Here is a 12,529-nt window from a genome sequence, read left to right as displayed (position 1 = left end):
CCTGTTTCTTTCATTCTCTAGAGGCAATCTTGTGTCAGTGTGACAGCCATACCACCTGGGTCTCACTTTAAATGTATATTAAAAGTTTTGGATTTATATGAAGAGCTAGGGCATTTTCTTTTGCATTAAATGCTTGTTTGGTATGAAGTACCAGAAAACACAGTGAAATATTATGAAGAATTCAAGTATGAATATAATATAAATCATATTCACCTCAACGTACAACCACACAGATTTATGTGCTGGTTAAATAGAAAGACTATTCAAAGGAAGTAGCCATCTGCAGTCTAAAAACCTGGATTTTCAAGCAGTGACATTTAAATCCCATTTTAATTCGGAATCCAGTGATGGCTGAATGCATCCTGTTCTCTTAAACGCTTTAGAAAATCCTGGCTCCAGATAATTTGTAGAGGAATTACAGTGACAAACATTCACCACGGCAAACCACTGCTGCTGGGCTGAACACAGGCTGGTGTCAGCCCCTTGAAATGGTTACCAAAGGGTGCCCTTATAAAACTATGCTTTTGGGTGCCTGTAATGCTGCAAAATTATCTAGGGTTGGGCAAGTATTTTCTAGGTCAGGGGTTTCAGCCTATTGCCTTTTTTTTTTTTTTTTTTTTTTTTTGTGAAGATCACAGTTAGTGAGAACAGTTTAGTAATCCCTCAACAAAATAATTCCAGGTAGCTCTGAGAAATGGAGGTATATAGCAATGTCCTCTCATGCCGGCTGGGCGCGCAGGCTAGCTCAGTTCTGCACTGCTACTACGAGGATCAGTCGGGGTTACAGGCAGGGCGAGTAACCTCCTCCCGGTGGGCTCTTGGTTCCCCACACCAGCGAGTAGATGGAGTTGCAACTGCGGCGACGGAAAAAGGGTCGACTCTCTTTAGGCTGGGTAGAAGGTAGTTTATTAAGGGGAGTCCAGCAAAGAGCTCCGCCCCAGACCACTGCTGCCCAGAGAGAGCAGAGATCAAAGCCTGATGGCCACTTATAAACGGGGGAGGATCCAGGGGTGGTGACAACGGGTCAGCCAACCAGGGAACATGGGGGTGTCAACTTCTAAACCATTAACAAATCACAGGAGGGTAGGAGGGGATTCCCCGGGCACCAGCCTATCACTTGACGCCTCTCCTGGATCTTTCCAGAATCCAGGGAAGGGTCTTGAAGTGACAGACAGGGCAACCATGAGGAGAGAGGGGAGAGACTGACAGGGACAGGTGCAGGGAAGGAATGACTGACGGAAAACGTCTGGTTATACAGTGGACTAAATAACCTAACTCATAAGGGGAAAACCCATACAGAACACAGGGGTATACAGTGGACTAAACCATTACAAAAATAACTCAAAAATCTTGCAAAAATAACTTAATAACTTAATAAAACAATTCTCACACCACTACAGAGGTAGAAAACCCGTATTAATCCATCTGCAAAAAATTGTAGTTAGCTTCTGTTCAAAAAACTTTGACTTCCCAGACTTCAGGCAATGGCTGGAAATGTCTGAGGGTAGATCCAGAGGCAGGAGGGAACAGGTATGGGCTGTGTGTATACCAGACAGGGTGAAGGAGCAGTCCAGGCAGGAACCCGGCAGGGAAAGCTGGCAGGGAAGAATACCTAAGTAGGGAACCAGAGACAACAATTGGGCTTGTGAAGCTCAAAAAGAGAGATTAAGTCTAACAGCAGGGCGTATGGAAGGGGATAAGCATGAGAGGTAGTGCCTGGGGCTGGGCCAGCAGAGAGAGGGGCTACAGAAGAGGTACCTGGGATAGGGAGGAAGCATGCCAGGGAAGTAACTGCAGTGGAACACTGGAGAATGTAATTCAATAATGTTGCATTTTATCACACTTCCACTAAATACCTGGTAAACATACTGGTAAGGCAGTGTCCCAGAAGAGAAGGTTAAGATCCAAGTCAGACATTGAACCTCATGCATATGAAGGTAGTTTTTACCTCATATGCTTTGAACAAGCTCATATGCAAGCTCATATTATTAAAGTGTTTGTAATCTTACTTTAATAATATTACTCATTTTGCAAAATCTTGTTCTCAAGAGTTCAGCTAGGCAGGGTTTTCTCTGCCTCCTTCCCTCTGCTGAGGCACTGACTGAAGCCAGTGGACTGCCACTAGCTCAGGCAGCACGGACAATGTGCGTACTGACTTGCAAAGTGAGTACTTGGAAACACACGCATAATCGCAAAAAGTACTCCTACTCAAAAAGAGCTCATCTTTCCCTGACTCTTAACTTATGCTCATCAGTAACTACACATGGTACCCCAGTGCTTCAGCACAAGGTAGGTGCGAATACAGCTCCAGGCAACCATAGCATAAATCTTAGTTATTGACAGAGCAAACCATCACCACTGATGTGACCTGACCGGCCTATTTAAATTAGAGGCTCAGTCTTGGTTATTTCCTAAAAAGTTCATACATAAACAGCTCTCCAGGGATAAACCTTCCCTGCTGCACCAGGGAGTATTTGAAATACTTGGCACATCTCAGTATATGACCTTGCCCTATGAATGCAAAAACCCTCCCCCACAGACCCTTCAACATCTGAAGTTTAAAATCAGCTTCTACTGCAAATGTATCACATTAAGGGAAAAAAAAAGCCACACCAGCAGATTAATTAGCTAAGCTGAGAGAAAAAAAATCTGACATGAGCTTATACAACAATCTTGGGAAAAAGCTAAAAAACCCTTTTGTCCTTAAAAATGCTTTAAACTTTCCCACTCATCTGACAAATATAATTGCCTCAACCTAGGTTGTCTTTGTAGGAAAATGGAAAGAAACAAGTTTGCTAATGACTCAAAGTAGTTTCCCATTAGAGAAGTTAATATTAGTTTCCATTTAGGAACAGGGGTCAATAGTACAGCAGAAAAAGTCTAATTAAATCTTTCAAATATGCCAGGTACCAACATGATGAAAAAGCTGAAATTCTTCCAAAATTATGTGAGAACCTCAAAGAGCCAAAACCTGAACTACACATTGAACTGATGGAAGGAGGGATTTTTTTTATTTGCTAAAGGATGATCCAAAGAAGCAAAGCAGCAGATTCCAACAGTCTCTTGAGAAAGGGAATGTCAAGGAAACACCTGGGGTATCTTTCCCATCCTCAGCATCAGGAAGACTGTTCCAGGCTGAGACATTTCCATGAAAAAAGTTGACCTTGGCACATTCGGAAACCCACCAAATGCTAGCCAGAGTACCACTGCACATCTCCCTCAATGATCCAGAAGTGTCCAATTACCTACTCAGCAGATAGAGCACCTGGAACACAGATTTTGGAATTAGTCTTCTCCACCTAAACCCCTTGTTTCAAACCACCTGGAAATCGAGGTTCTCCAATGAAGGTCAGAACCAATGAAATCAGTGCAGAGCATAAAGGGAAAGGAGCAGAATGGGTTCAAGCCACAGCATTACTGGAAAGTCTTGCATCAAGGTTTCCACACTTCTTCCACACTATTTCATTTTTATTTTTGCTGAGAAAGTTGTCTTTCATGAGAAGCATCAGTTAGGTACAAATCTGCAGCTGAAGACACCTATGTACACTTAAAACATGCAGAGACAGAGATTCATATATGAATGCATTTTTATGTGCATCAAACTCAAGATGGATTTTCTTTATGACTGCCTTAGAGAAAAATAAAACCCCCACATTTAAACCCTAAACTTAATGCTTTGTGCATCTAGAACAGCCTGATTTAATGGTAAACTGCTATCCAATCAGTATTTGAGGTAAAAAAAAAATACTTCTATAATATCAATTTACACTAGAGCAGTGAATAATATTTAAGCCACCTCAAGTGTCAGAAAGAGAATTTAGAAAAGATCTTACTAAGCCCCAATTCAGCATCAGAACTGAAGTCTAAATTTAAAAAAAAAAAAAAAAAATCAAAATCACAAAGAGCTTGGGTAAATCAATACACATAATTTACTGGAGCTGAGCTGGCACAACTTCTGTGAAAGCAGAAATTATGTCCCTTTCCCTAGGGTTTTCAAAAAAAGTTTAATTTAAATGCTAAAGGAAGGTTTCCTTTTCATGATCTTTTAAGACGTTCCTCACAGAATCTTTGCAAAGACAGACAAAACTCATTTTGAACAGGACTTTTTAAGTTCACCTTCAACCAGCTGACTGCAAGGTGCCACTTCAACCCATTACTCCCCATTTAACACAATTATTTTGGAATGGTCTTTCAATAAATGCTACAGACAGCAAATATTTTGAAGATTCCAGGTTACGTTATGTGAAAAGACAGAGCTCTCTCCCTCTTTTGAAGTGGCTTAGACCACTTGCTTGGTTATTCCAACAGCCCAAAGACAGCCCAGTATTTGAACTTGAGCTCAAATAGACAAGAGATGAGGCCCTCAAGTCTGTCATTTCTCTGCTCAGGTGGATCTTGTGCCATTTGGTTCATTAGAGGAAATAAAAACACAACTATAGGAGGCCAACAAACTTCTCTTGAGAAAGGGAGGCTCTTAACTATGAAATGAAACATCTTTAGCAATAAGGATATACAGTTCATAGCCAAAATCTTTCCTCCAATAAGTTGCTTGACCCCTTTATTTCTGGCATCTGATACCATACTGATGAAAATTCCCGTTTTTCAAAGTTTCTCCACTTCATCAGCCAGATTTCTGACATTTTTGACTCTTTTTTTTCCAACCACATAATTTTTGTTTGCCCAATTAGAAGCAGTTCTTCCCATAACTGGATAGATAAGCAATTTTATTGGTATTAGTGATAAAAAGTAGCACTCAAGTGTACTAGACAGTACATTAAATCCCTTCTAAGCTGACTAATTTCAAGCTTTTTCTGAAGAGAAATAATTTCTTTGCTGGGATTGTGAAACTATGATTACTATGCAAGCCTAACACATAAATCCAACCTCTTCATGGAATTCTTCATACCCTTGACTATATACAGACATGCAACCCGTTTGTACTACTGTTTTTCTCCACATCATCCTTACATCTAGCGCAAACTGGAGACAGTGACAGTGGGGCCTCTCAGCCAGGCAGAAAGCGCTTTCTCAGTACTGGGGAAGGAACCACTCTCTTTGAGGGCAGGGGCTGAATAGGATGAAAGGCAGAGTTGCCAGTGAGATTTAGAGAACAAATACAGAGCTTGGCCAGCCTGGGCAGGTTGCTCCCTCACCAAGCTCAAGCTATTGAACAGCGTCGCAAAGGCAGATTGAGTAACAGTACAAGTAGATGGATAGAACCTTTGTTTCGCATCCATAAAATAGTTATATGGAATTTGAATTCAGAAACAGCGAATTATCAGCTGCCCAAAGCCAGTGTTGTTGCTTACTTTTCCAAAACATATGAAATTGCTTAAATTAACAGAACACAACCTTTACTGGCTATGTAACATTTTACTGAATAATTACAACTTCCACACATGATACAGAATATACTGAATTCAAGTATAATTACAAAACAAAGAACATATTCAGGTAAGTATTCCAATACTCAGTGAGTCTACAGCTCACAGATCAAAAAGACTTCCCCATACTAATATGGAGTAACCAAGACACAGAACAAAAAAGCCAATACACCAAAATGCAAGGTGCGGGGTGGGGGCTGGTGAATCCGATTAAAAGACTGCATGGAAAAATAGATTTTGACTTTGAGATTGCTAGTTCTACCATGAGTGAAAAATCCTCGCTGTTGGCTTTCAAATTTAATACCATCTTGGCAATAGCCAAAATGCTTTCCAAACGCTTTAGACATTTTTCAAACACTTCTCATATAGTTCTTCAGCATATTTAATTTGAAGAGAAACTTACAAAATCCCTTTTATATTACATCATTTATACATCATTGCTTTCTTTTTTCTTCTGGCTTCAGATTTGAAGCAGCTGATCCCAACCTCTAAAATTTTAAACAGCCTAAATTTATATTACAAAACCCAAACTTATGCTAGATTATGGACCTGTATTCCACTATTTTGACAGGCACCACCTCCCCAGAACAGAACTATGAATGCTGGCTATACAAAAATTTGACTGGGCTCGCTGTTAGTGTAACACTTAAAAAAAGTGACCACAACCTTTTATTTTAATTGGTGGCTTTGATTTACACAAGAAAAAAAAATGTCCACAAGCACCCTATGTAATACAGAATATTTTCTGCCTATTGTATGTACTGTAGTGTCTGTGGTATTAAAAAACATACATCCTTTCACATTACATTTCGAATATTTTATCTCCTTTTCAGAATGTGATTTAATTAGAAATCTTGCTTATCCACCGATGTCTCAGCAAACTGAAAAATACAGACTAATGTATTTATCAATAACTACAGTCCACTACAAGAATTCTGTAGACCTTAGAGCACTTATTTTTCCACTGCACATTCAGTATGGTGCTTCAGTCATCTTCTGTCTAAAAGAATCAATTAATTTTCTCTTTAATTCACTCCAGCTCTCACTTCCACAAATAACATTACTCACCCTCCACTTACCACACACATACATCACCAACAACTGAGGTTACATAATTCTTAGCAGTTTTCAGTGGACAAATAAGTTTGTACCTGTAAGGCTGAACACCGTATCAGGAGTTAGACAGAGCCTCTGATTTTCATTACAGGAAAAAATATGAGTTTTTGCTGGGGGAATTACCCAACTATCAGAATATCGGTAAAAGAAAGAAAACCTCATCCTACCTAGTTTTGTGCATTCTGATACAATATATTTTCTTACTGTTTTTTACTTCTCCAATCATTCTTCTTATTTCTGGACAAGTTTTTTAGATGATTTTCATCCTTTCCAATTTCCAAGTGCTCAACATCTTGGGTCTTTTCCTTCCTTGTATTCTTTTCTTTTTATTATATACTTTCAGTTTCTTTTGCTTCAGCAAAGCCTGACTGACTGAAGTTTCTGTAGACCCAACATCCACTTAAAGCTTCTGCTTTATTTTCCTCAAAGGACATACATTTCAAAAATTGAACTACTGAGCTTTAAAGCCTCGATTCCTATTTCTTTTTTTATGTAATATCATCTGCTTTTGATCTTAATGATTTGTGTCTCACTAACAAGAAAGGAAGAATTACTTAAGCTATGCAAACCCTCTATTGAAAAAAATCTTTTTGGTACATCCCAATTTCTCATTTACATTATGCACATAAACTGCAAGGTAAACTGCAAGAGAGGTGTTAGTGGTACTCTCTATTCAGAGCCAACAATAAGAACAGAAGCAGCACAATACTTAAGCTAGAAGGAAAAAAGCACACTGTCATTTTATATTCACTTCTGTAAGCCCTTAGGTATGTGCAGAAGGGCAGGCTGTGTACAGAAGTCAATACTCATCAGTTGTTCTACCATGCCAAAATGCCTCAAGAACATATGAACGTAAAAGGAATCTTAAACAATACGGTGCTCTGGTTTCCTCTATAAGGAAAGCATCTAAGTCAAGTTTAGAAAAAGGATTACTGCATTGACAATTTTCAAGAATTGCCACACTTTGAACAGACTAGGGCACAAAAACTCTTTGCATGAAGACTGTATTTGATGTACTCATCACTATTAGAGGTACTTCTATAATATATATTTTTTCCTTTGTTACAGAAAAAAAACCAGGTAAAATTATAAAGAGGACATAAGACTGTAATCAATGTATAACCTAGACAAAACATACCTAAAAACATTCCTGTACTCTCCTTTATCAAAGAGGGGGCAGTAGAAACCTCTCAAAAACTCAGTCTCCAGATACAGCTGAAAAAGCTGCACATGACAGAATCAGAAAATTTGTTTTGGCTAACATGGTTTGTAGCTTTCAAACCAGTAATCACTATTCTCAACTATTAATGAACAGGAAGTACAGTACAAAATTCACAGATCAAGAGTAGAATTTAGCCCTGCTTTTAAAAACTTAAAATGTTCATAATGGCTTCTTCCTCCAAAAGTAAGAGTCACTTTAAAATAAAGCAAGAAAATCCGTGTGGGAATTCAAGGAAGGGAAAAAAAATAGAGTCTAAAAAGCTTTTGGTTCAAGGATGATTCACAAGGAATAAAGGATGCAAACTTATCCTTAAAATATGTGTTTCTCCCACTACTTCTGGACCATAACACAAACCACCAAACAGCCCCTGTAATATGGTAATCCACTGGGGTATTTACTGCTATCACTGTATCCTTAATAAATGCTTTAAAAATGCAGGGGGAAAGGGACACCACATCAAATGCTGAATTTCAGTGGATAATGGAGACAATTTAGACTTGAAGTTCATTGCTGGGGGAAAGATAATCACTTCAAAATTTTATCTTTTACAGATAAATATTCAACAGAAAAAGGTATTATTAATATCCAGTCAACTTGGACTTAAAATACATTAAGATCATTCAGTATATTGAAACACTAAGACACATTTTTCAAACATTGCAAATTTTACAGAATTATGAGTCACTGCGCAGCATGTGAGAAATGTTCCACAAAGCAGAGAGGACAGCCATATTTTGAACACAATTTGAAAAAAATAGAACCTGCAAGGCCAATCTACAGAAATAGATTATTTTAAAACACCACACCTTAATTGAAAAAATCCTAGAATATAGCTTTATTGTTAGGTAAATCCTCACTATTTTTCCTTAAAATCAGTTAAAAAAATGATCCTGTGATTGCATTTGTGAAAAAAGAAAAATTCACTCCTCCACACATGTACAGTTCTTTAATCTGAGGACTCTGTCATGTAAATCTAAATGTATTAGCTAATTATTTTCCCCAAAAACATTAAAACAAAAGTAAACTAAGTAGTGGACCCACATTACCTCAAGGTTTTGACTATAAACACAGTTTAAAAAAAATAGTAAAAATGTCATATCTGTTAAAAACATTTTGCAAATTTTAAATTAAAATGTAACAGCTTGGAATTACTATTCCTTTCCAACGCGGCAGGCTCAGTGAATCAGTACTTTATCCAACTGCCTGACATGTAAACTTACAAGGTACTGCCAAAACCAGTCTGCCTGCCTTTTTGTAGTACATCACCATCCAGGTCACTTTAGAAAGCGGAACTGGGTCCTCAGACTGGTCAACAGTAATGCACCCCAAAACACTCAAGTCCTGGCATCTTGAATTTAACATATTGTGATGCTATATTCAGTAAAGTAACTGGGAGACAAGGAACTTGATTCTATCTTGGAATATAAACAAAAGGTGTGGATGGGTATTTTAAATAAGGAAACTAAAATCAGAATTCAGATGAATTACATCTCCAATCAATTAGAAACCATTTTTATAGGTATTTGGAGCAGATGTCCTGTAAGAATATAAGCTCATACCTCCTCTTGAAAATGATACAGGAACACTTTGCTATTGAGATAACATTTACTAACCTTGCAGGGAAAGTTGTGTCCTGCAAAGTGCACACTGACACCATTCATTCACCAATAACTCCAGCATGCAAACCACTTGGATAACATTGGCTGTCTAATCTCTGCAGGAAGAACATTTTCCCAGTTTTACCTCTCTTCAGGTTTTTGATTTCTGAAATAATTGGTTTATTAATGCGTTTATTCAAATTCAAAATCCATATAAATATTCTAGGGAGAAGAAAACATGTTATGGGTTACCAGCTTCCAGTGCTCTTCATGAATAAGGCTAATACCAGGAGAGTGCATACTGAGATGAGATGAATTTTACATAGAAGGGCGAGGAGAAAGGTAAATTATTTATAACGTACTAAAATATGCCTTATTTGTTTGATATGGAAGAGTTCCAAGTTACCTTTAAACTTCATTTTAAATCATCAGGCCTAAATATACTAACTAGTTTTACAATATGAGAAAACCAGATAAAGTAAGCCTTCTTTTGAATTAGCTATAGTAATGTAATATGCTATAAAGAAGCCACCAGTGAATAGGGACTATAGAAAAGGGTACCGAGGAGATCCTTTCACCCACAATTACCTGTATGTGAAGCCCCATCTGTAACTGAACTCTGGAATGTTTTTCTACTTAAAATGACCAGCTTGCAAAGTGCTTTGCAGTTGTCAAAAAGGCATGTTATTCTAAATTCTCATTGTTCACTGGTAAGTGACACCTAGTATGAGAAAAAAAAAATTCTAAAATGCTTTTAGTCAGATCTGGACACATTGGTCTCCACAATTATTTGCTGCAATACATTGATTTTTGAAGACTTGTATTTCTTATCAACATTTCTTCTTTCAGCAATTCAGCCATTATTCAGCAACTGAGTTACTGGGATGGTCTTATTACCACCTGTCACCCACGATCAAATCTTATTTTACATTAAAGTGCATAAAGAATTTTCCTCAGTGCTATTTAAGTATGGTTATTTCATTTATATTTCAACTTGCATGTTCAGTACTCATGGCCTTATTAATAAAGGCTGGGTCTCAAAGAATCTGGTACAACTTGAGTAGCTACTGCAGAAAGCCTTGAGATAATTGTACACAGTTCTAGAATTTCACATTTCAAAGTTATAAACTAATCACTTATCTCTGGATTGTTGAGGACCACTGATAGAATTACTCTACTTTCCCAAACAAGCAAGGTCAAGTTATCAAAAAATTCAGAGTAAGTGGTTTTGAATTCAGGTAATACCTAAAGGCAAATAAATTAAAAATACAATGTATTCATTTGTTTAATTATAAATAAATCATTTTTTACTATAATATATTCCAGCTACATCTCTCGCATCTTCTAGCAAAGACCATATCTGGCAAAAGAGTTAAAATATAAAAAGCCAACAATGCCAGGTAACTTTTAATAAGCACTACCATAAATATCTGCCAGATTACATCTGAAGATATTTACAAATAAGAAAACAAGGATTAAAGTAGGGAAAAAAAAGAAAAAAAAAATTAAAGAGCTGAAGTGCACCGAAATTTGTATGCAGTAATTTTTCACAGTAATTTAATGTACTCTGGCTAAACCCATACAGCTGGCTCCTCTAAGGTGAAAAGCCTTGTTTTCCTGAAGTGCAGTTGTAATCATAATGGTGGCAAAAAGCAGGTTTCCAGGTCATGGTACTTGAGATAAGCCCAGTGCCCACTTGAAACAATTTATCTCATAGAAAAGAAAAACTGTGAAACAATCACACAGTTGAAATATTACAATTTAAGGTTGGCAGGTTCCACCGGAACAAACTCTTCCTATCTAATCTTAATATCTCCCAAGAACCTTTATGATATCTTGAAAGAAACTAAAGAAGTGCAAACAGACTGCGAAGGGACACAAATGGAAAAACTGTGGGTTGTATCGTTTCAGGCAGCTGTTATCTGCCTAACTGAACCTCAAGTTTTAAGTTCTGGATCACAGTAAATATACTTGGACAGACTCTCCTGTAGAATTTAACTCAAGTAGCTTTTTGAAACTGATTTTGCCATGGAAATTTTTGTCTGCAAGTTTAGCGCTCTTCCAGAAACAGAAGCAGTGCTAACAGTCCAGGAAGCCTACGGCAAAGGAAGCGAGGTATGGTGCTGAGGCCACTGCAATCTCAGAAGCTTGTCAGCCCTTCATGGGACTTCTTTCCACAAGGGGAGCAACCTGAAGATTTCTCCTGCTCAAGTCTACAGTATCTCCAAATCCACATGACGAACATCAGGGTTTCGTTGCTGAAATAAAATTTAAAACAATGTATTGAAAATATTCAAATACATTTTTGCACATCATTACAAATAATGTGTTTCCGGTATGATGTTGTCAACTGGATAACAAATCCCCTTTTTGGGTAACATAGGGAATATTTTAAAATGAGGAGTTTCAATAAACATTGTGCATATTATAAGGCATTTTTGAAAGGCTAAGTCATCTTTTTATTTGAAAAATAGTTTTCAACATCATGGATAAATTAGATCTTATGCTTTACAAAGTATGGAGGAGCTCTCAATTTTAACAAGGCAGCAGAGTTTTATATAAAACTGTTCAGATACACGTGTATATATACATATCTTACTTTCTTAAAGTTTTAACAGATACTGACCTGAATAACAGGTAAGATTGCGGAAATAATTTGTTCTATGCCACTGAAACTATTTATAAAGATTCAGAACACTGTTTCTATTAAGAAATATGCAATTTCTGATATTATAGAAATATGTTATCAGCATTACATGAATTGTACGATCCATGAGAAAGCCCTGATTTCAAAGACATCCAGCATGTGAACCTGCCTAGTATATTTAGTAAAACATATTCAATACCAACAATTGCTATATATATGCCTAAATCAAAAAGCAGTATCTATGTTTATAAAAAACTTAGGCATTATCCTGCTCCTCAAAAACCATGCATGAAGAACTGATTCAGATGGTTCAATTAAAATCAAAAATAATATTTTGATTCCTAAACAGGACAACCCTAGGGATAAAAACATAAACTAGAATATTTATGAAATATAACAAGCAAGGATAGACATGCTCTTGAGTAGTGTCTCATGGCCAGAAGAGACAGTCATGGCAGGACTGCATTTATCTGGGAGTCAGTATACCTGGAGTGCTGAATTCATTCCAGGAAGGTAAGACTGACAGCCCCAATACACTTACAAAATTAAAAATGGGAACAAC

General features: G+C 37.3%; 1 protein-coding gene across 1 annotated transcript in view; it reads right to left on the bottom strand.

The window, feature by feature from the left end:
- Positions 1–5,353: 5,353 nt before the first annotated feature.
- Positions 5,354–12,529, bottom strand: part of SLC30A9 (solute carrier family 30 member 9) — a 33,424-nt gene continuing 26,248 nt past the window's right edge. The window contains exon 18 of the mRNA XM_040063941.1: positions 5,354–11,578. Within this exon, the coding sequence (XP_039919875.1) occupies positions 11,534–11,578 (45 nt within the window). The 3' untranslated portion in view covers positions 5,354–11,533. The remainder of the gene's footprint in view (positions 11,579–12,529) is intronic.

This window comes from Hirundo rustica, chromosome 5, assembly GCF_015227805.2.
Source record: "Hirundo rustica isolate bHirRus1 chromosome 5, bHirRus1.pri.v3, whole genome shotgun sequence".
Taxonomy (NCBI): domain Eukaryota; kingdom Metazoa; phylum Chordata; class Aves; order Passeriformes; family Hirundinidae; genus Hirundo; species Hirundo rustica.
Note: the sequence above shows the minus strand (reverse complement) of the source record. Positions and strands in the feature narration are given on the sequence as shown.